Source organism: Macrobrachium nipponense, chromosome 21 (assembly GCF_015104395.2).
Source record: "Macrobrachium nipponense isolate FS-2020 chromosome 21, ASM1510439v2, whole genome shotgun sequence".
Taxonomy (NCBI): domain Eukaryota; kingdom Metazoa; phylum Arthropoda; class Malacostraca; order Decapoda; family Palaemonidae; genus Macrobrachium; species Macrobrachium nipponense.
Window position 1 is genome coordinate 47,731,173 of NC_087212.1, and position 25,333 is coordinate 47,756,505.

Sequence of the window (25,333 nt, forward strand, 5' to 3'; positions counted from 1 at the left end):
CCAAACCCTAAGTTTTGAACGCCCTCCTCTGTTAGACCTTATTAATAACAGTGGTCAGTTTATTGATCTTGGTGCTAGTCCTGTAGGATAGCCAGTGCCCCATACCTCTATAGCTAACCCAATCAAGTTTTTCCAGTATCTCCGGTATGCAGTGCAACTTTCTCTTTTATGTTGTCGTCAATTCTGGGACATGCAAACTTAAATATTGCTTGTGACTATGGATAGGCCCTCCAATCTTTTGAGCTGGAAGCCAAAATCTTTCAATCATTGCTTAGGAAGAGAAGTTCCTGAATTTGACATTACGTACTGCAGTTTGATGCTTTGGAGAAAGCTTCCTTCAAGAACTTTATTACCTCCTTAAACTTCTACTACAGCTAAGTGTATTAGTGAGCTTCAGGCCCTTTCTTGTAAGGCTTGGTCCAAGCAAGCACATCGTTTTTTTTTATCTCCCATTTCCTTAAAACTTTCTGCTAGAGGAAGCTGTCAGTGTAGCTCAATGGACATGGAACTCAGTTTTGCCTTGCTTTATTCGTAAGACAACAACTTTTGTAAGAGAATTGTAAATCCCTTAGTGCTATTTTCACAGCAGGGTCAATTTTCTCATGGATCAAATACAAGAGAATCTTTGTTTCTCTCTTATTTTTAGGGTGTTAGGATGTCCCATTTTTGAGTTTTAAGAGCATGAAGGTAAACGTTGGTTAAGTTAAGTATGTTATAATTTAACCAGACCACTGAGCTGATTAACAGCTCTCCTAGGGCTGGCCCAAAGGGCATTCCTCTGATTCCTTGCTGGTGGCAGCTGGGAGTAAACTTGGGCTACCAGATCGGTAGGCGAGTACGCAACCAACTCGTCCAGTGAGGAACTGGTAAGCATTGGTGTATAGTAGCATGCTTTCATCTCTGAAGGTAGTCATTGTCTTTAGTTCTGGGCTCTCAGTTATGGGTGTTTGACTCTGGCACAGGACTCACTAGTAAGCTATGAGAGTGAGTCCTTTTTCCTTTAAGAATTCTCTGGCAAGTCTGAGAATTTCATACCCTTCTATGGAGCCACCTTCTGGCAACAGTGCTCACTAGGAGGGCTCACACAACAGACAAAAATGTTTAGAAGCTTTTCCCTTTTATTGAATATTTTAGTTCGCTTTGATGAGTAGATGTTTTTCAATCAACACTAACCCACCATCCTCATTCAGTGTGGTAATCAGCTAACTGTAACAGTAGGTAAGATTCATCCCAAATATTAAAAATTTTGTTATAAAATTATGTAATTAAATACTTACCTATTGGAAAAGTTGAAACCCACTAAGCCTCCCCATGCTTTAGTGGGTGTTCATGAAGAATTCTGACAAGAAAATATATTCCAAGACCACCTGTGGGGAAACAGTTGAATTTAGATAGTCCATGAGTGTCAGCCAAGCATTATTCTTCTATTTATTTTGAATGGCAATCTCATCTAACAGTACAAAGAAGTAACCTGACTTTAACAGTATATATCCAAATAATTAATTTTTTTCATAAAAATGTTCATAATTTGTATTTGATTTTACATAGGTATTCGAGCATCACTTCTTTTAACTGCATCCTTTATGACTATTGGGACAGCCATCAGATGTTTAACGGAAGAAGAGCAAGCTTTTAGAATGTAAGTAGATTCCATGTCTTTAAAATTTATAAATGTGGATTCCTTGGCCAAAGTAGTGTTTTTATCATTATACAACACATTTTTGCATTTGCTAAATTTGGAAATAAGAGTTTATTGTAAATTTGTATTAGTAGTGAATGTAGGGTAACTAATTCTTTACAAGGATCTTGATTTATTTTTAATATCTTATACATATGGTAGGCACAAGTGTTTTCAAAACTTGTACATCTTTGTTTGATATCAAAACGTATTAATATATCAATATCAGTACACATGGTTAGAGTTAGGTTAATGTTTATTAATAAGTGAGCACAGATAAAATGCTCCAGAGTTACATTTTGTGCATAGTACATACTTGTAAGAGGTATGCTACATGATTTTGTAATAAAATACTGTGAAAATTAATATGATATTGTTGGGGTAATGGTAAATATCTGTTTACAGTAGTTATTACTTTAATATGATCATATTAAGAATGTTGTAGTAAATTATTATTGGAATGAAAGAGATACTCAAGAGTAATATTTGGTTAAAGGCTGATATCTACCACATAACTTGTTGCTAATGTATCAGGATTTAGTAATTAAGATGCTACTATCAATAAAACATGCACATGCTTTAGTGATTTAATACTATGTCGCTACCTTACACAGGTTTTAAATACAAACTGTACCTTTTATTGACAGTAATTTTCAAAGATTGTTGTTAATTGTATCCTGCATTTTGAACTTTCCATTACAGACTTGCACATGTTGGAGCTGTTTTTAATGGATTTGCTGGTATTGCAATTGGTGCTGCACCATCTATGTTATCATCTAGGTGGTTTCCTCCTAATGAAAGAACAACTGCAACAGGTTTGGGGAATACTGTTGTTCATTAACTTTACCTTGTGTCTTATTCAGAGTCCTTGTGATTGTAAATTAGCCATTTGGAGTGAAGTGTAGATTTTGTTTGATATCTAGCCTTGATTGATGCAAGTTAATTGTTTTGAAATATTCTCAACTATAAATTTGTGTAATTTAGAGTTCTTCTTTGTGTGAATTAGTTGTTGAAAATATTTTCAAGGAGAATTTTTTTAAAGTCCTGGTTGTTGCAAATTAGCTTTCTGAATGATTCTCATGGAGCAATTTTGTTTACTTCATTCCTAGTTGTTGCAAATTAGCTTTCTGAATGATTCTCATGTGGGAATTTTGTTTACTTCAGTCCTAGTTGTTGCAAATTAGCTTTCTGAATGATTCTCATGTGGGAATTTTGTTTACTTCAGTCCTAGTTGTTGCAAATTAGGTAATTAAATTGTTCTCAGATGCATATTTTGCGGACTTTAGAACCCTGGCAGTTGAAAATTATCAATTTGAAAAGTTATCAGGTGAATAATTTGTTAATTATTCACCTGATTCGCCAATTTCCAGTTATCTGTGCAGATGCACAGATAACTGGAAATTGGCGCATTTCAGCATTGAAAATCACAGATTTTTGGGGTTAGACAAGCCCCATAAAACCGGATCATTGATAATCGGAGACTGCCTATAATGTTAAATGTAATATGCAAGCATATATATTAAATATAAACATACAGTCAGTCCCTGGTTAATGGTTGGGGTTCAGTTATCAGTTGAGCACTTTTAACTGACATCGCCACCAACCAAATAAATGGCATTTACGACACCGACACTGCCTATGATCAGCTTAACGGCACCAACAGGGCTCCCTGTAGTCATATACGATTGAATAATGCAGTCTATGAAGGGGTGGATCTTACAAATAATTACCTACTGCTGTACTAGTTTTTCTGCATCTGCCCATGCCCATTTTCTGGGCTCAGCTCGTGTCGCTGCGCGAAATATCCTTTAATCTATTATTTCTAGGGTAAATGTACTAACACATACCAGAGAATAAATAAATAAAGAAAAAGGTCAGTACAACTGACTCGCTCACCCTCCAAGAGGGTGTCGGTATGAACACTATGGCGAGTGAGACCACTACCACGAGCCGAATGCCAATAGAAATCTCCCACTACAAAATCCCCACAAGAGGAGAGCCGACCCACAGAGTGGGCAGCAACTACTACTACTCCATCCCATGCTGCCGACTGCTGCGCCTCTGGTGGCCATCCTTTTCAGTTAGCGCACACGATACACACGTGCCCTTTTTTACTCTGTGTTTTTTGTGCCCTTTTCTTTGGATTTCTTTATCATGGAGCGTGCAGCCATCGCAGCAGCTAAGTTAAGTACTCAGTGTTTATTGCTAATTGGTTTTTTCCGGCCCTGAGCCCGTATTTGCCGTTTTTTAGGTATAAATACGAACTCTAGGTCGGAAGCATGGCAGCATGTTCTGCCTCGTGGTGGGTTCGTTCTTGGTCACCCATACCCAGAACATCCCCTTACTTAAGTACGCTCTATTTTAATCATCCGCTTTGTTTAGGGTACGGTCTACACGGTTTTGTCATGCATGCATGTCGTTTACCTTATGTAGGCTCCTTCCATCCAGACCCTAGCCACGGCTCTTAGTATCGGCCTCGGCTAGCTTTGAGTGGTAGACTTTCCTTCGGGTTAATCGTACACTCCTGGATTTTTTCTCCTACTATTTTGTTTTCTTTCTTTCATATTATTCATTTGAATTATTTTTATGTTATTTGTTTAGGTTAGTTAGGCGTCTGGCTTTGTTTAGCCTAGGTGTTGGCCCATGGGCCTTTATGCTACCGCTCTTCAGTTCGGTTGCTTCCCGATAGCATCTCTCTGATCAGCTGGTTATGTTCTAGGCTATGTTGTCCATTGTTTTGTACTTACCGCCCCATGGTCACTACGTGATCACGGGGCAGCCAGACGCCTGTCCAGTCACCTTCCCCCCCCTCCCGCTCTTCCATAGAGTCGGGGGGGGTGGGTCGGTCTGCCCATGCTCGCTCCGCATACCCGAGCCCGCCTCCCTCTCTCCCCCCAGGCGGAGGGAGTAGAGGGACGGAACAGACCCAGACTGGACTCGACCTCTCCGGCTTCTCGGTCCGGCCGGATGGTAAGGTGGGGGGGGACTGGCCTTTCCCCCCTCCGTTGCTACTCCGTCGCTCCGTTGCTAGCCCGAGTCTGTATGTCCTCTCGCTCTTTCCCACCTTACTAGGGCTCCTTTACTACCGGAGACCTGGCATCCAGCGGAAAGGTGCTAGTCCACCCAGCAGGGTGGACCGGGGCAGACAGTTGGTCCCTCTAACCACTCCGTCTCGCTGAGTTACGACACTCCGCCACACACTGGACTTAGTCCGGTACGTTCGAGTTTTATAGGTTTAAGATCTATTTCGTTAAACTATTAAGTTTATCTTAGCTACCTTAAACCATCCCCCCTCCCTTACCTGTTTCACCGGATCTCTCCGGGGTTATAGCCTATTCAGGCGATAAGGGAGGGGTTATGCCCAAATTTTTTCCGAGCTCCGGCATGCAACGGAGTTTCTCTGTCCTTTAGCCTGTAAGTGAGGGTCTTTAAGATACTCATGTGTCTTTTCACTTACAGACCACCAACTGTGAGCATCCGGGATGCGCCGCCACACTTCAAGACCCATGTGGACATGAAGTTTGCCGGTCCCATGCTCCATGCGCGACTCCGCACGGGGACATCCAGGTCTGGTACCACGAGACGTGTACCATCTGTTATGATCTGGTGAGCCAGCTCTTAGACGGGGTAAGTATTCCAACTCCGTTAACTGGTCTTCATTTGTTATGGTGCTTAAGTTTTTACATTAAGATAAAATTCATGGGGTTTTGTAGCCCCTATAATTTTAAGTTAAGCTTTTAAATTGGTTTTAGTTTTAAGTTTAATCTTAAAATCTAATCAATACCCTCTCTTCCAGGCTCCGGCTGTGAGGGATACCGCACTGGCAACCCTGCGGGCCTGGGTCGGCGGTTTTGGGAAGAACGCCGCCAAGGGTATGCCCTACATTCTTGAGAAGAAGTTGGCGGTACTAATCTTCCCCGGAGGCAAGGCTACAGGCTACGTCGACCCAGCAGAGGCGGCCCCGACTATCGCTTTCATCCAGCAACAGCTGGCTGCCTCGTTGACGGACCAAGGCCAGGACATCTCCTCGGAAGTCGCGACGCTTGATATTAATGTTGAACCTATGGTAGGTGTAGACGACCTGTTGGTCGAGGTAAGTACGTTGGACACCCAAGGGATGCCCTTGGGTGCTACTGGATCTTCTACCCCTGCAACCTCTCCATCCTTCCAAGGCTTTACGGGTAATGAACTTTATACTTCTCCTGACGCTTCCGTTAGACCCAAGGTCAAAGGTCAAGCAGTGAAAACCTTGACGAAGACGTCGTCGTCGTCTAAAAAGTCGGCGTCGGCGTCATCTTCCTCTCGTAAGTCTCCGGCTAGGAATCCCGGAGCAGAGAGATCTAAAGCTTCTGGGTCCGGCTCTAAGTCCTCTAGGAGTAAATGCTCCAGGGAGAGATCTCATACTCCAGCGGAGTCGTCAGTTCCGCTTCCTTTGGTTCCGGTTCAGAGCCACCCTTCCACCTCCGCAGCAGCTCCGGCTTTGGACTCCAACGCTGGTCTGTTGCAACAAGTGGGCGATCTGGTTGGTTCTCTGAAGAACAGCATGGAACAAATGATCTCCCGGTTGTCTGATAGGATCACCTCTCAGGACAACATTATAGCCGGACTTAGCCAAGCTCCACTAGCCTCTTCTCCATCTTTCAGCACAGGTGGAGCCCAATTACCCCCGTATGACTCTCTACCTCCGTTCTCAATGAACAACCCTTGGAGAGTAGCGTCATACGCCCCCTTCCAGGACGGGCTTATCTCTATCCCGGAATGTGGAACTCGGAGGATTGAAGACTTCGAGTTCTACCCGGAAGACCTTCAGCCTCCGTTCATCGGCTACGCCAGGCTCACCGCCTCAGCCATGACTCGGGACGATAAGGTACCAAAGGAGACAGTCCTCTATTCACGAGACCAGGCTCAGAGAGAATGGCTCAGGTGTCTAGAGGACATGGATTGTTCCAACACGAAAATCCAACCTTTTAAGAGTCCGTTTACGATCTTTACGATGGAAGAGGGTACCCCGCTCCCTTTCTTGACAAAGATCGCGACAACCACCATTCCAGCAGCCCAGAAGGGGGATTCCATGCCTCAGCTGAAGGAAGCAGATCCTACGTCTCCTTTACTTCCTTCAGCCGGTGAATTGTGGGAAGATTTGCCCAACACCTTCTCAGCTGGCAAACTCAAACCAGACTGTGCTATGGAGCAGTTTGGTGAGAAGCTACCTAGGCTTCCCGATAGCCTTATTCAGGCGGAATTCGATTCCAAATCGCGGTTAGCCAGATCCATTAATTCCATGGCTATGACCGAGGTGGCTACCATTGCCTATGGATCGGAGCCACTCTTTAAGCTTCTTACCAAATCTTTGACTCAAACGGTGCAGTCGGATATGTTTGAGTTCGCCACTGCTAGGACGAATTGTAGGAAGCATGTCCTACAAGAAGCAACAATTCGGCACGAGCCGAATAAGTTGCTTACGTCAAGCATCTGGGGAGCAGACCTCTTCCCAGAAGCAATGGTGAAGGAGGTTCAAGCAGAGGCTACGAGATTGAACCAAAGCCTTAAAGACCGTTGGGGTCTTACGGCCAAAAGACGGCAGGATCAAACCGGTAAGGGTAAGGCTCAAAGGAAACCCAGACGTTTCCAGCCCTACCAGAAGAAGCAGCCACGCTTTTCTCAGCAGGTTCCGGCTGTTCCCTTGGTGCAAGCAGCCCAACCCTCTACCTCAAAGGCTCAATCGCAGCCGATTTATGTTATCTCCCCTCAGCCTCAACCCTCCACCTCTTACGCTCTCTCTCCAGCCTACAATCAGGTCTTCGAGGGTCAAGCTTCCCAGAAGTATGACCGCTCGGGTAAGGGAGGCAGAGGTAAGCGATCCTTTCGTGGGAGAGGATCGGGAGGTCCCTTTAATAGAGGCAAACATTTCAGGGGAGGCCGAGGAGGCTACCAAAACCAATGAGGAATTTCAGGTAGGAGGGAGGCTGTTTCACTTTCGCCACCGGTGGAACTTCAGCAAGTGGGCTCAGAGCATTGTGTCAAAAGGCCTGGGTTGGAGCTGGTTAGCGAGCCCACCCCCATCCAGACCTTTCCGCCAACTTCCTTCCAAGGAATTGACGGAGTATGCGGAGGATCTCCTTCAGAAAGGAGCTATAGCGAGAGTCAACAGGTTAAAATTTCAAGGTCGCTTGTTCAGCGTGCCAAAGAAAGGCTCACAAAAAAGAAGGGTAATCTTAGACTTGTCCCGCTTAAACTTAGCCATTCGCTGCGACAAGTTCAAGATGCTCACGATCTCGCGGACCTTACTTCCCGTGGGGCCGTCACCACCTCTATCGATCTTACAGACGCTTACTATCATATCCCTATTGCAAGACACTTCCGTCCGTATCTGGGCTTCAAGATAGGAGACCAGACATTCTCCTTCAAGGTAGTTCCTTTCGGGCTCAACGTAGCACCCAGGGTGTTCACGAAGCTGGCGGAAGTAGTAGTTCAACAACTAAGATCGCAAGGGGTTATGGTAGTAGCGTATCTCGACGATTGGTTGATCTGGGCTTCAACAGTCGAGGAATGCAACAGAGCAACACTGAAAGTGATTCAGTTCCTGGAATATCTAGGCTTCAAGATAAACAGGACCAAGTCAAGACTCACTCCAGAGTCAAACTTTCAGTGGCTAGGCATTCAATGGAATCTATCCTCCCATACTCTGTCGATTCCATCAGCCAAGAGGAAAGAAATAGCGAAGTCAGTCAAGCAATTTCTGAGTCACAAACTGGCGTCAAGAAGAACTCAGGAAAAGATCCTGGGTTCACTCCAGTTTGCATCAGTGACAAACATCCTGATGAAAGCCAAACTGAAAGACCTAACCAGAATCTGGCGCTCACGAGCAAATGTCAGGTCCAGGGACAAATTATCCTCAGTCCCTCTGATTCTACGAATCGACTCCGGCCGTGGGCGAAAGTCAAGAACTTATCGGTATCAGTGCCCCTTCAGTTTCCTCCACCAGGAATTACCATCCACACAGACGCTTCATTAAGCGGTTGGGGAGGATATTCCCAGTTCAAGAAAGTTCAAGGAACCTGGTCACCTCAGTTCCGTCAGTCCATATAAACGTTCTGGAAGCAATGGCAGTGTTCTTGACTCTGAAAAGGTTACGGCCGCCAAAGTACTCCCACATAAAGCTAGTCTTGGACAGCGCAGTGGTAGTACATTGTATAAACAGAGGAGGCTCCAAATCACGTCATCTAAATCATGTCATGGTAGCCATCTTCTCCCTGGCGGACAAGTTCAGTTGGCATCTCTCCTCCACCCACATAGCTGGAGTGAGAAACGTCATAGCAGATGCTCTATCCCGATCAGTACCTCTAGAGTCGGAATGGTCACTGGACAACAGTTCGTTCCAATGGATTCTTCAGAGAGTTCCAGGCCTACAAGTGGATCTCTTCGCATCTCAAGCGAACCACAAACTCCCATGTTATGTGGCCCCCAACCTGGACCCTCTGGCCTATGCCACGGACGCCCTGGCTCTAGACTGGAACAACTGGGAGAAGATTTATGTCTTTCCTCCAGTGAATCTTCTCATGAAGGTATTGAACAAACTCAGGACATTCAAGGGTCAAGTGGCTCTAGTAGCCCCAGACTGGCCGAAGAGCAATTGGTACCCTCTTATTCTGGAACTGGGTCTTCGCCCTCTTCGGATTCCCAGTCCCAGGCTCTCCCAGTCAGTACAAACGAAGACTGTGTTCTCTTCCTCAGGGATTCTCAAAACCCTAACTTTATGGATTTCATGAAGTTTGCAGCGAAAAGGGATGCGAATATTGACCCTCAAAATATTCTCTTCTTGGAATCCGATAAAAGAGATTCAACTTTGAGACAGTATGATGCTGCTGTCAAAAAGTTAGCAACCTTCCTGAGAGAATCAGATATTAGGATCATGACAATCAATTCGGCTATATCCTTTTTCAGATCCTTATTTGAAAAAGGCTTAGCAGCTAGCACGATTACGACAAACAAGTCAGCCTTGAAAAAGATTTTTCAATTTGGTTTCAACATAGACTTGACAGATTCCTACTTCTCGTCTATTCCCAAGGCGTGTGCTAGACTTAGACCTTCTGTAAGGCCTACGTCGGTATCATGGTTCTTAAACGATGTTCTAAAGCTGGCTTCAGAAACTGATAATGACACATGCTCGTTTATTATGCTCTTAAGAAAAACTCTATTTTTATTAAGCTTGGCCTCAGGAGCTAGAATTTCAGAACTGTCGGCTTTATCCAGAGACCCGGATCATATTCAGTTCCTTCCCACAGGGGAAGTTCTACTTTCTCCGGAACGTAGTTTTATAGCTAAAAATGAAGATCCTTTGATGAGGTGGGAACCATGGAAGGTACTACCCCTTCCACAAGATGTATCTCTTTGCCCAGTTTCAACCTTACGAGCCTTTCTGTCTAGGACCTCCTCATCCTCATCGGGTCCTCTCTTTAAGAGAGAAAAAGGTGGTACTTTATCTATTAAAGGCATCAGGCAACAAATCCTGTACTTCATTAAACAAGCCAATCCTGACTCTTTTCCAAAAGCACATGATGTCAGGGCAGTAGCCACCTCAATTAACTATTTCCAACATATGAACTTCGATGAGTTGAAAAAGTATACTGGATGGAAATCGCCGACAGTGTTCAAACGTCATTACTTGAAGTCCTTGGAAGCTCTGAAATTTTCAGCAGTAGCAGCGGGTAACATAGTTTCCCCCGACTCTACCTAATCTTTAGTAGAAGATCCAGTCCTCCTTTCTACCTGCCTCACCCAACAGTTCGTCTATCCCTGCCTTGTTCATCTACGGTTACCTTGTGTCTTAGCTGCTTTTATGATGATGTGGTGGGTGTCCCTTATTTTTTTGCTAGGGGCACTCACAATTGATTGTGAATATTGATCTCTTGGATGTCATCCCCTTATTTTTATGCTAGGGGATACATCTTATTTGTAATGGTTACGGGTTTTGTATATTAAGTTATATACATTCCTTTATATGTTATTATTGTTGAGTTTGTTTTGTTCAACTTATTATGTTAATTGCTCTGGATTTCTGATACATATCTTTACACAGATACTATTTTGGTACAGATATACCATATTACCCCTGTATATATATAAATTACCTTAAGTTAAGGAAAATATTAGAATTAAGTTTAATTTAAGCATATTCTAATTTGTATCATTGTGTTTATGTATCTTTATTAGCAATTATATTCTTTTATTTTATTTTACCTTTTATTTGAGACCTATTTTTTGTTTTGTTGAATTTTCTTTACAATCTTGTGCTATTTCTCTGGTACGATTTCGCGCAGCGACACGAGCTGAGCCCAGAAAAGGGATTTTGACGTAAGGAAAAATCTATTTCTGGGCGATTGGCTCGTGTCGCCAGCGAAATATCCTTTAATCTATTATTTCTAGGGTAAATGTACTAACACATACCAGAGAATAAATAAATAAAGAAAAAGGTCAGTACAACTGACTCGCTCACCCTCCAAGAGGGTGTCGGTATGAACACTATGGCGAGTGAGACCACTACCACGAGCCGAATGCCAATAGAAATCTCCCACTACAAAATCCCCACAAGAGGAGAGCCGACCCACAGAGTGGGCAGCAACTACTACTACTCCATCCCATGCTGCCGACTGCTGCGCCTCTGGTGGCCATCCTGAAGTTAGCAGACAATCTTGGGCGATGGGATGGGTAGGGCGGGATTTCGCTGGCGACACGAGCCAATCGCCCAGAAATAGATTTTTCCTTACGTCAAAATCCCTTTTTTATGCAAAATCAACCCCTGTTGTACTCCGTCTTTTTATTTGTGACATATAACATGGATTTTTACAAGGTATGATAGTTTGCTCATTATTAGGCCTATACCATGTGATTCAGGAGGAAATTTTCTGTCGATTTACCAAAATGTAATAGTATTTGCCAGTCACCACCAGAATTAACGAAGTAAACAAACGGAATGAGTGCCGGAACACTCGGTGCCATCTAGCAGATTGCCCAATAAACTAGACTAGAGGTGGCAGGAATTTTAAAGTTTTAAGGGGCATTTTGAAATTTTGATCGCAATTTTTTGAGGAGTAAAAGAGGTTTTGGACCAGCGGATACTGGATCATCATTTGGAAGTTCCATGACAGTAAGGTTTACCATATTGAAGGTCATCCTACTACCACAGCCTTCCTTTGTATTCAAAACAGGCTCTGTAGCCTTATTCATCTGGATTCTGTGGATTAGTCTTTGTGGTTCTTGACAACTCTGCAGATGAGGCAAGTTTCATAAGTGGTGGAAGGAGGTCGAGACGTTCTCATTCCATTCTTCATCTTCCACATTGTTCATCTGAACTTCACCTCCACTCTGACTGTGGCTGCCAGTTTAAAATTTTTTTTTTTTTTTTTTTTTTTTTTTTTTGGGGGGGTTGTTAGTCTGCCCAGTATTAGAAGGCTTAAGTCTCATTCTGTGGTCTTTTCCTTTCTTGGTAGGGCAAGGAGTCTTGATAGCTGTTGGCAATTGACTTCCTGGAACAGGGCTGGCACTTGAGTGCCATTCCCTTAGACTCAAGTTTCTCTTCATCTTGTCTCTCAGTAAGCTTTAGTGCTTGCTTTGAATCATAGTCTCTTTCTCTCTTTGAGAGAAGTGGTGCATTGATCCTTTGTATGACTTATTCACTCCTTTTCCTGGTCTGCAGCCCAGGTTTACAGGTGGCAACAAGTTCAGAGTGTTCTTTCTGCTTTTCTGTGGTCAGTTAACCATAGTAACAGATAACACTTTCACCCTCTCTCACTGCAATCTTTAGGGATTGCTCAGAGAGGATTTGAACAGCTTGTTCGCATGAACCGTAAGCTTTCATTGCCTGAACTATGGGTCAGTTAGGTTTGCTGATATTCCAGGAATGTTTTTCCTATCTTTCCTTGGTCAGATGACTAGGGTGATGCTGGAACACTTTGACTTTTCCTCAGCAGTCTTTTAGCATCACACGGATGGATTTTCGCAGCCCATTCACACTGCATGTTGTTAACGCATCAGTGGCATGATCGGTATAGTCTTGACCTGCCACTTCGGTGGTCACAAGGTGTTAGAGATGTGTATTTGTGGTGATAGAAGTTCACTCTCGATGTGGTTTGGAAGTCACGTAAAGCCGTTGCTCCCGTTGCTGAATAACCACTGGTTCCATGCAACGTAAAAACACCATACAAACAAACAAAGAAAACGCTGCTTGTTCAGTTCCAAAATTGCCTGTTTAGAATCAAGTTTTTGAGGAGTGAGAAGCCTTGCTAGTTTACCTTAGTCAAATGGCAATGGTGGTAGAGTAGCACCTCACCACCCTCTCTGTTTCTTGCTCTTTGGAGTGGTTAGAGAGGGGCTAGTGCAACCTAGTTGTATATCTCAGCCACTATTGATGGGCCTGATCTTCAAATTGGGTTGCTGAGTAGTGAGAGGTATTGTGGAATTTTCCATCACCTCTTACATTCCCCTTTCAGTACTTTTGAGTGAAGGGAGAAGATTTCTACGACTGGCTCTCCCTGTTGAAGTGAAATCCCTCAAAATCACAAAGCAGCTGTTTCATGATTCATTTGTTTAACGAATGTAAACATACCTTAGTTCAACTCTCTCTCTCTCTCTCTCTCTCTCTCTCTCTCTCTCTCTCTCTCTCTCTCTCTCTCTCTCTCTCTCTCTCTCTCTCTCTCTCTCTCTCTCTCTCTCTCTCTCAGGTCATAAGCATAAATCTTTGCCATATTTATTAATTGGATAAACTTATAAATCAGTAGTTGGGCAAGCTCCCTTTCAACTTTATCTGGATTGTTTCTACTTTCTTTACTTAGTCTCTCAATTTTCTTGCTGAGGTAACAGGCCTCTCAATTCATTTTCTTGCCAAGGTAACAGGAATATTTTTTCTTTTCACCATAACAGTCCTGTCTTCACTATTAGCTCCATACATGCTAAATATTGAATATCCTTTACTTCATTCAAAATTTGCCATCACATCTTCCTCCTTTCCCTCCAGTCTTTTGCAGAATTTTCTTCCGGGCAAATTTATAAATTATCACCCTCAGTAAATGATCTGTGTAGATTTGTACCAAAACCTATTTATTACAGGAATTGGATGCACGTTCAACCAGCTGGGAAATGCAGGTGGTTTCTTTTTGGGACCACTATTGATTCGTTTACCTAAAAACCATACTGATCCTGGAAACAGTACGTTACCCTATGTCCACACAGAAGTAGGAAATAGGACTGTATCTGAGATTGATGATGATGATATCCAACTTCTGCGTCAGGGAATAAGGGACTATATGTTTATATGTGAGTATGTTTATAAAGTGTCTTCATCAAATAAATTTGAAATAATAGGATGTTGTAATTTTGAATTGATAAGATTCAGCATTTCTGGGGTTTAATTTCCACCTTCAAATAATGCCATAATGCAAGTAGTTCAATGTGTGTTACCAGCAGTTGATTTACAGAACATCTCAAAATCCCTTATTGGACTTAAAAGGCTTTTACATTACATGTATGCTGAATTATAAATGAATTATGTCAAGAGAAGCTAGTTGCATTTTTATATAACATGTACCACATCACAGTTCTGTATTACAATTGCTTTACACATTATCCCTCTATAAAGTAATGTCTGTATTACAAACAGGTATCATGCCTGCTTTTATTACCTAAAGTTGTAATAGATGATTTGAACTTCTAGTCAATTGGAAGAGAATTTGTGCAATGGATTATACTGGTCTAACTTGGCATTAGTTATATTGCTTGGTACAGGTGATCATGCGGCCTCTTAACCATTTTTAACAGCTAATAAGTTATTAATAAATTTTGATGTCTGTATTTTTTTAACATTTAGATTATTCATGTATTGTGACAACCAGCAAACCAGCAAACCGTTTGATACAGACATGTAAAAATATTAATGAAAAGTTTTTCTGTTTGCAGTAAAGCATGGTGGTATTTATTGTGTGTTACATAAATTACAGGATTTTCATCATGCATCAGTCACCACCTTACTTATGAACATTCATAGATGAACAGACAGGGTCATAAGTTCAAATTTTGCTCTGTGTGCTTATTCTGATTTTAAGAATTTTGCAAAGAACAGAGGAAGGCAAGGAAGGAGAATGTGTGCCTTTAACTTCTTCCCTGATTATTCAAAGTATTCACATGATTAACTGCCATGTATTCTTTATACAATCACGAGAATATTCGTTCATACTCATAAGATATTCCTAAATATTTCTGTCTTCCCAGTTTAAGTGTGCTTATGTGATGAATTCCCATTTTCTATATTTCCTTTCCCCATAGGAAATGTTTAGTGTGTGTTTTTGTCAAGAGATGGCACTGTGCATTATTTACACTATGAACTTTCAATATCAGATGCTGCTCCTCGGAAATTCTCTCCAAGTTATACCTTTCAAAGCATAGAAAAAATATTGTATTGTGATTGGTGCATGAATCTAAATTTTATTTTCTTCTGTGTATCTATCTAGCAACCATAGTAACTCTTTAGAATACTGCATGATTCAAAATGCAGTAAAAATAGCATTTTCTATTACTTCCGAGTTCGGGAATGTAAACATCAACAAAAATTATGCACTACATAAACCCTTAAACGCTGAGCTGGTATTTCCAAAAGTGTCTCCCGTATGCCGGCGGTGTTCGCGAGTGAGCGCCGAAGCTGGAAAAAAGTTTTTTTTTTTTTAAATCAAAGCACGCTTAATTTTCAAGATTAAGAGTTCATTTTTAGCTCCTTTTTTTTCATTGCCTGAAGTTTAGTATGCAACCATCAGAAATGAAAAAAATATCATTATCATTTATAAATATTGGAATATTTGACAGCGTGAAAAAAAAATTCATATTTAATTGTATACAAATCGCGATGTGAGCAATACGGTTAAAGCTAATGAGTTAATTATTTTTTGTTGTATTGTACACTAAATTGCAATGATTTTGGTATATAACAAATTGTAAAACGATCAAAGCAACGCAGAGAAAATATTATCACAATATGATGCATGAATTCATAACAGGCGGACGTAAAAAAAAGCTGTTTTAAAAAATTCACCATAAATCGAAATATTGTGCTAGAGACTTCCCATTTGTTGCAAAGTGAAGGTAATTGATTGAATATTACTAGACTGTAAGTGTTGTAGCTTACAATTGCAGTTTTCGACCATTTCGGTCGAGTTAAAGTTGACCGAAGGTAGAATTTTTTCTATTTATTATTATTTATATGAAAATATTTCAAAACTGATAAAAGCTACAACCATGGGTTGTTTTTTGTTGTATTCTACATGAAATTGTGCACATTTCCATATATAAAACTTTATGTAACGGCTAATTTAAAATGGTGCAAACATTCGACAATCGGACAAAAGAATTTATGATTTTTTTGGAAGAGTTACCGCGCGGACGTAAGGAAACAGTTTTTTTCATAAATTCACCATAAATCGAAATATTGTGCTAGAGACTTCCAATTTGTTGCAAATGAAGGTAAATGATTGAATATTACTAGAATGTAATAGTTTTATGCATGACACTTACCTGGCAGGTATATATATAGCTTATCCTCTTGACGCACTGGCAGAATTTCAAAACTCGCGGCAACCGCTAGTACACTGGTAGTTCAGGTGATGGCCACCCCGTTCCCGTGGCGCTGGTACTCGGAACTATTCCCGTTTTCCTCAGATTTTCTCTGCCAGCCGAACCGGTAACATCGTTGTTGGTTCTCTGATAGAATTTCCTGCTCGTTGACTGACTTTTTGGATATTGGTATCGTATTCACGAAGTTAGCTTGGCAATCGCAATTGGTTTTGATTTTGATTTAGTATGTCTGATTCAGGGAGTATGTTTAGAGTTTGTGTGAAAGAAGGGTGTAAGGTGAGACTGCCGAAATCATCGGTAGATCCCCATACTATTTGTAAGAAGTGTCGGGAGTTTGTATGTACGTGGGACAATAGGTGCAATGAATGTCAGTGTCTGAATGAGAAAGAGTGGAAGGCTCTTGTGAAGTATGTTGAGAGATTAGAAAAAGATCGGGTGAGAAGATCTGTCTCTAGGAGTGAGAGATCTGGGTCTTCGAGTAAACCTATGAATGAATCTTTGCATGTGTCTTCTCCAGCTCATTCACATGTAGATGTAGCACCTTCCCCTCAGGTTTCTCCTGCGCCCATTGCTGTATCTGAGGATACTACTGATCCACAAATTGTGAAAGTGTTCGCTGCCCTTGCGTCCATGGGAGATCAGATTAAACGCTTAACGGACAAAGTGGAAGTGTTTAGTGACAGTGTTGTGGAGGGGGCGCCTGATCGTCCCTCTCGTGCTCCTAGACCTAGACCTCTGTCAAGCTCCCAGACCCAAGGGAGAAGGCATGTCGACAGTCGAAGGGAGGCGAGAGGGGTTTACTCTCGATCAGTCGTCCCTTCAGACAGTCCTGTTGCATCCCAGGCTGCAGCAGTACGCCATAGAAAAGGCAATACTGGGAAGTTCCTTTATTCTTCGGATAGTTCGGCTTCAGGAAGGAGCAGGCGTTTTGCGGAAGTATCGCGGCCTCTCAAGAGGTCATTCTTTCCGTCCTCATCACAGGATGAAAGGGCTTTTGATCAAGAAGGTTGGAGTAGCCCTGAGATTTTTTCATCGGAGGATGAAGAAGCTATCCCTATCAAGAGGAAGAGGATTTCTCGTCCTTTGGAAGTAACTAGCGGTGCAGTGAGAGGTGTTTCTCCTATTAGAGGAACTCCGCTGCGTAGACCTCAGGATCGCTCTCCTCTTCGTGTTAGCCCAGTGCGTCCTCGATCTCCTCCTCATCAGGAGTCTCGTAAGGAAGCGGAGACGAAGGAAGTTCTGCGGGACATGCAGGAGAAGTTAGCAGTGATTGTCAAATCATGGGAGAAGCCCGAACAACCTTCGGTTAGACGTAAGGACTCGTCTCTCCCGGTTAAGTCCTCCAAGAGGATGCAGGACGTGCAGCGTAAGCCAGGACGCAGTGCATCCCTTAAGAAGGACGAAGCTTCAGCAGTGCAGGACGCAAGAGGAAGAGTGGTGGATGCATGGTGGACGCATACGTTCAGGAGGACGCAGGACGCAGGCGGCAGCATGTGGAAACTTTTTCTCGACAAGGAAGAGAGGAGTTTTACAAGGAGACAGTTCCGCATTCGCTCTCTAAGCAGACTGTGCAGAAGGATTCCTCTTTGGAGAGTCATCAGGATCTTGGTTTTCAAGATATTTCTTCGCAGGAGGAAGAATTTGTTGAGAGTGCAGAAGAGGACAAGAATGTGGAAGCTCCTTCCTCGGACTACAAGAAACTTACAGAGTGCCTCCTTTCTTTGTTTGAAGGAGATTTTCAACCTTCAGGCCCTCCGTCTCCTTTGTCTCAATTTTCGAAGACGAAGACACCCAAGAAATCGTCTTTTTTGAAAATGACTTTGTCTATTTCAGCCAAGAAAGCTCTTCAACGTATTAATGAGTGGTTGAAGGAGAAGAGAGAGTCGGGGAAGACTTCTTTTGCGTTTCCTCCGGCCAAGTTGGCTTCTAAGTCTGGTGTTTGGTACGCTACGGGGGAAAGTCTTGGCCTGGGAGTTCCTGCCTCCTCCCAGGGAGACTTTTCCAACATAGTGGACAGCTCCCGTAGGCATGCTTTACACTCAGCCAAAGTGTGGTGGACTTCTTCAGAGTTCGACCATTTACTCAAAGGTATCTATCGGACTTTTGAAGTTTTTAATTTTCTTGACTGGTCGTTGGGGGCTCTGGCTCGGACTTCAGAGATGGGAGATTCTTCAGACTCCGAGTTACCGAGAAGTATCATGTCCTGTATGGATAAAGCCTTGAGGGATGGAGCTAATGAACTGGCTTCACTTTTTACAGCAGGCGTTTTAAAGAAAAGACATCTTTTGTGCTCGTTCGCTGCGAAAGGAGTCTCGAACGCGCAAAAGTCAGAGTTGATGTTCTCTCCACTTTCAGGACAGCTCTTTCCTCAGGATATCATTAAGGACATCTCGCTATCCCTCACTCAGAAGGCTACACAGGATCTACTGACGTCTTCTGTAAGGAAGTATTTACCCTCTAACGTAATGAAGAAGACTCCGAAGGAAACAAGAACATCACAGCAGCCCTTTCGGGGTAGGACTTTTTCCCGACCAGCCTTTAGAGGGAAAAGAGTACCAGCCAAAAGAGGTTCGAAAACCTCAACCAAGCAATGATTCAGAAGTCCTCCAGACGTGTGTTGGGGCCAGACTTTTAGACTTCTGGGAAGTCTGGCAAAGCAAAGGAGCGGATCCTTGGTCTGTAAGGGTAGCGAAGGAAGGATACAAGATCCCCTTCCTAAAGAAACCACCTCTCGCTACAGCTCCGAGAGCCCTAGGGGCTCATTACATCGATTTAGAGAAGAGAGAGGCTCTTTGGCATCAAGTTGTCAGCATGTTAGAAAAGGGAACCATAGAACCGGTTCTGGATCACGAACCCCCAGGTTTTTACAACCATCTTTTTCTAGTACCGAAGTCATCAGGAGGTTGGAGGCCAGTACTGGACGTAAGTCAGCTAAACTTGTTCGTAGAAAAGACCAAGTTTACGATGGAGACGAACGATTCAGTACTGGCAGCGGTACGACCAGGAGACTGGATGGTAACGCTGGACCTTCAGGATGCGTATTTCCATATTCCGATTCATCCAAGGTCCAGGAAATATTTGAGATTCGTGATCCAGGACAAGATTTATCAATTCAGAGCCCTTTGCTTCGGTCTTTGCACGGCGCCTCAAATCTTTACAATAATGATGTCGAACGTGGCGAAGTGGCTTCATTTGTTAGGAGTCAGAGTCTCTCTCTACCTCGACGATTGGCTCATAAGAGCACAATCAAAACAGCAATGTCTGGAGGACACGGACATCACATTGGATTTAACTCAGCAGCTGGGTCTGATGGTAAACCTGAAAAAGTCACGGTTGATCCCCTCTCAGGAGATAGTTTATTTGGGGATTCTGATATCCTCAGTGACTTTTCGGGCTTTTCCGTCACCCGAAAGGCAGACCATGTGCCTTCGGAAAGTGCAAGAATTCCTATTGAAAGACCAATGCTCGGCGAGAGAGTGGATGAGCCTGCTGGGGACACTCTCTTCGTTAGAGCGGTTCATTTCCCTAGGGAGACTTCACATGAGGCCCTTACAGTTCTTTCTGAACGAAGTCTGGCCAAGAAGATCGCAACCAGATTCCTGCCGGTTTCCAATTCCTTCAAAGATAAAGGAGGAATTAAAGTGGTGGCTAGTTCCGGGGAGGTTAGCAGAGGGTGCGTCACTCCAGCAGAGGAACCCAGACCGGATATTATTTTCCGACGCGTCAGACGCAGGCTGGGGAGCGACGCTGGGCCCTCGGGAGGAGTCAGGCCTTTGGAACGAAGAAGAGAAAGCTTGGCACATAAACAGGAAGGAACTGATGGCGATCTTCTTGGCTCTGAAAGCGTTCAGACCGTGGATCAGCGGCAAAGTGGTGCAGATCAACGCGGACAATACCACAGCTCTGGCATATATACGAAAACAAGGAGGAACCCACTCGTTTTCTCTTTGCAACTTGGCGAAGGAGATTCTTCTGTGGTCGGAGAGAGAAAACGTCACCCTGCTCACCAGGTTCATTCAAGGAGAGAAGAACGTCAGAGCGGACCTGTTGAGCAGGGAGGGACAAGTGCTTTCCACGGAGTGGATTTTGCATCATCAAGTATGCCAGAGACTGTGGAAACTCTGGGGCACACCAGTGGTGGATCTTTTCGCTACCGCAGCGACGAAGAGGTTACCGAACTATTGTTCTCCAATCCCGGACCCTCTTGCAGTCGCAGTAGATGCCTTCCTTACTAGATTGGACGGGTCTAGACACGTACGCATTTCCCCCGTTCAAGATTTTAGGAAGGGTAATGAAGAAATTCAGAGAAAGTCAAGGAACAAGGCTGACTCTGATAGCCCCATACTGGCCGGCCCAAACGTGGTTCACAGAGGTACTGGAATGGACAGTGGATTCTCCGAGAAGTCTACCCACGAGAGTAGATCTTCTCAAACAACCCCACTTCGACAGGTTCCACAAGAACACCCTCGCTCTGGGTCTGACTGCGTTCAGACTTTCGAAAGACTTGTCAGAGTGAGGGGGTTTTCTAGAGAAGCAGCGAAGGCGGTTGCAAGAGCACGAAGGCCCTCAACTATCAAAGTGTACCAGTCGAAGTGGGAGAACTTCCGCAAATGGTGTAAGAATCGGAAGATTTCTTCATCCAGTACCTCTGTGACACAAATTGCAGATTTCCTTCTGTATCTGAAGAAGGAACTGGGTTTGGCTAATCAAACAATTAAAGGTTATAAATGTATGTTGTCTGCAGTGTTTAGGCACAGAGGTTTAGATCTGTCCAACGACGCAGATCTTAGAGATCTTCTCAGATCTTTTAATACAAAGAAGGATCGACAATGCAGAGCTCCTTCTTGGAATTTGGATGTCGTTCTCAAGTTCTTGGAAACGGATAGGTTTGAACCTATGGACAGTGCTTCTTTGCGAGAACTAACGAAGAAGACTATTTTCTTGGTAGCTTTGGCTACAGCTAAAAGGATTAGCGAGCTGCAAGCTATTGACAAGCAAGTAGGTTGGAAGCACAACAAAGCAGTTTGTTCGTTTCAACAGGAGTTCTTAGCCAAGAATGAGAATCCTTCGCATCCGTGGCCAAGGTCATTTGAGATTGCAGGACTGGCTGATCTAGTAGGTCAAGAACAAGAGAGGGTTCTTTGCCCAGTAAGAGCTTTACGGTTTTACGTAGAAAGAACAAAAAGCATTAGGGGTACTTCGTGTTCTCTATGGTGTTCTGTTAAAGATCCTACTAGACCTATGACTAAGAATGCTATGGCTTTCTTTGTAAGAGAAGTCATTAAGGAAGCTCATTTACTGTCAGGAAGAATGCTTCGGCTTGATTAAGGTTAAAGCTCACGAGGTGAGAGCGGTAGCTACGTCCTTAGCATTCAGAAAAAATTTAGCCCTCAAGGACATTATAGATTCGACGTTTTGGAGGACAAACTCGGTTTTTGCCTCTCATTACCTTGGAGACGTGAAGACAACTTTTGATAATTGTCAAACGTTAGGCCCGTACGTATCCTCAGGTACAGTACTGGGCAAAGGAGTTTCCACCCCATAACCTACTAACATGCTAGGTTTTTATTTTAATTAGGTTATAGTGTTTTTTATGGTTGTCTGAGAAGGTTATTACCTGCTCAGTTTTTTGGTGTAGTGTTTATTATAGTATGTGTGTGTGGTTCAGGTGACTAACTTTCCTAGCATGAATGCCCGTGGTAAATGAGGGCTAGGGTTCTCTGTCAGCAGATTGGTCATGTCCAGTTGTCAGACCCTTGTTGTTAGCTTTCTCAACAAACAGGTCACATCCTAGTTGAGAGCTATTAAGGTTTAGCAGGCTAAGAGGCAGGACCTACGAAGTCAGCTACCTTAGCAGGTAAGGAACCTAATAGTAATTTAAAAATTAGTTAATTTTTGAATTATGACGATGTTGCTGTCTATGACCCACCTCCAAATGTGTCAATCAGCTATATATATACCTGCCAGGTAAGTGTCATGCATAAAAATGATATTGTTATGATACAATAAAGTTTTATGCATACTTACCTGGCAGGTATATATAATTAAATTCCCACCCTCCTCCCCTCAGGAGACAGGGTTCAGAGAAAATCTGAGGAAAACGGGAATAGTTCCGAGTACCAGCGCCACGGGAACGGGGTGGCCATCACCCGAACTACCAGTGTACTAGCGGTTGCCGCGAGTTTTGAAATTCTGCCAGTGCGTCAAGAGGATAAGCTATATATATATACCTGCCAGGTAAGATGCATAAAACTTTATTGTATCATAACAATATCATTTTTAGCTTACAATTGCATTTTTCGACCATTTTGGTCGAGTCAAAGTTGACCAAAGGTTGAAATTTGGGCATTTATCGTTATTTATATGAAAATATTTCAAAACTGATATAAGCTACAACCATGAGTTGTTTATTGTTGTATTCTACATGAAATTGCGCACATTTTCTTATATAAAACTTTATGTAATGGCTAATTTATGCTCGGACATAAGGAAATTTTTTTTTTCTTTTTCATAAATTCACCATAAATTGAAATATTGTGCTAGAGACTTCCAATTTGTTGGAAAATAAAGGTAAATGATTGAATATTGCTAGGATGTAAAAGTTTTAGCTTACAATTGTGTTTTTCAACCATTTCGGTCGAGTCAAAGTTGACCAAAGGTTGATATTTTGGCACTTATCATATTTATATGAAAATATTTAAAAACTGATAAAAGTTACCAACATGGTTTTCTTTTTGTATTTTACATAAAATTGCACACATTTTCATATATAAAACTTTATGTAACGTCTAATATAAAACTGTACAAACATTACAACATTCGGACGAAAAAATGTGTATTTTTTCGGCAGTTACTGCTCGGACGTAGGAAAAAGTTTTTTTTAAAATTCACCATAAATCAAAATATTGTGCTAGAGACTTCCAATTTGTTGCAAAATGAAGGTAAATGATTGAGTATTACTAGAATGTGAGTATTACTAGAATGTAAGAGTTTTAGCTTACAATTGCGGTTTTCGACCCTTTCGGTCGAGTCAAAGTTGACCAAAGGTTGAAATTTTGGCATTTATTGTTATTTATATGAAAATATTTCAAAACTGATAAAAGCTACAACCATGGGTTGTTTTTTGTTGTATTCTACATGAAACTGCACACATTTCCATATATAAAACTTTATGTAATGGCTAATTTAAAATGGTGCAAACATTATGACAATCGGACGAACAAATTTATGATTTTTTCGGAAGAGTTACCGTGCTGACGTAAGGAAAAAGTTTTTTTCATAAATTCACCATAAATTGAAATATTGTGCTAAGAGACTTCCAATTTGTTGCTAAATGAAGGTAAATGATTGAGTATTACTAGAATATAAGAGTCTTAGCTTACAATTGCGTTTTTTGACATTTTCGGTTGAGTCAAAGTTGACCGAAGGTTGAAATTTAGGCACTTATTGTTATTTATATGAAAATATTTCAAAACTGATAAAAGCTACAACTATGAGTGGTTTTTTGTTGTATTCTACATAAAATTGTGCACATTTTCATATATAATACTCTATGTAACAGCTAATATAAAATGGTGCAAAAATTATGTCAAAGTGACAAAATAATTTCTGAGATGTGTCGCTGATGATTTTTAGTGCAAAAAGAAAGAAATTTGCACTTGCGCGCCTGTGTAACGATTGTAAACAAAACAACACCTTGATCCGTGAGCTCCCAGCATCCCCCAAGGCGCGTGATTCAAAAGTTTTCACCTAGTAGGCCTATAACTATTTTTCCGCGAATTTAAAATAAAACTTTTTTTTGTCGACGTACCATACGTCGGTTCAGCACCTGACAGACAAGTTTTGTCGACGTTTAATACATCCAATCGACGTTAAAGGATTAAAAACCAATTTACAAACAATACAAGATACAAACAGCTGTCTGGAACATAACTCATTCATACGTAGGGTGGTGACTGTAAACAGATTCTGAAGTGCTCCTTGTGGAAAATGGTCTCTTGTACATATGCTGAAGAAAGGCCATAGTTTCAATATTTGTATTTGGAAACTAAGATATTATATTGTCAGGAGGTTATTCCTTGAATGAATGAGTGACTTTTACAATGATTATCTGAATTTTTTTTATAGCGGCTGGTCTGTGTGCAGCTCTTCTCATTGGTGTCATTGCATATTTTCCAAGCAAGCCACCCAAACCACCTTCACTTACATCTTGTATTTCTACTCCTGCTCCTTTGATGGAGGATGTTAAGGCACTTTTGAGGTAGGTGCATCAGTTTAGGTTCCTCTCTATGGGAAAGCACATTGTGAAACAGTTCATGTAGTTTTTATATGTGGATATGGAAATTATGGGTATGTTATTTTGTTTTATATCTATGTAAAGTTTATGGCTATATTAATCTGTGTAAAGTTCATGCTTGTATTAATCTTGTATTTATGCCTGTATGGTTATCTAGGCACCATGACCTACTCAAATTGTTTTTTATTATTTACAGCAACAAAAATGTTTGGCTGCTGGTTATCCCCTATAGCATAACATTGGGTGTTAATGTGGCATGGTCAAGTGTCCTTGACATAAATGTTGCGCCTTTTGGAATATCACAGGTTAGTGTAGCTCAGCACTTTAAATTATACTAAAGCTGCAGTGTCCTTTTATCCTCAAGCTGCTGTCCTTTCCTTCTGTTCATGGTTCTTCGTTCCTATGAGAATACTATCCTGAGCCTTTGATATTGAAGTATCTATCAGCGCAAGCTGGAAACTGGTGGTTAATGGGTGGCAATGGGTGAGAGAGGGGGGGGGGGGGGGGGGGGGGGGGGGGGGGGGGGGGGGGGGGGGGATGGGAATATCCCTCACTCACCAACCATCACACTCACTTTTCTTTTGGCTCTGGTAGAGAAGAGTGCCGTCCTTAACTATACTAACTGATAATTGAGAACCTGGATTATGTATGGATATTCTCTTATTATCATTCAGATTTGTTTTATTACATTTTTGGTTGACTTGTGTATTATTATTAGGAATGAAAACTGGATGCTGTTGTTG

At 42.2% G+C, this 25,333-nt stretch overlaps 1 protein-coding gene across 1 annotated transcript in view; it reads left to right on the forward strand.

The window, feature by feature from the left end:
• Nucleotides 1-25,333, forward strand: part of LOC135198015 (solute carrier family 49 member 4 homolog) — a 142,354-nt gene that overhangs the window by 77,905 nt on the left and 39,116 nt on the right. The window contains 5 exon segments of the mRNA XM_064225366.1: nt 1,549-1,639; nt 2,381-2,493; nt 13,784-13,990; nt 24,422-24,554; nt 24,787-24,895. Coding sequence (XP_064081436.1) covers nt 1,549-1,639; nt 2,381-2,493; nt 13,784-13,990; nt 24,422-24,554; nt 24,787-24,895 — 653 coding nt within the window.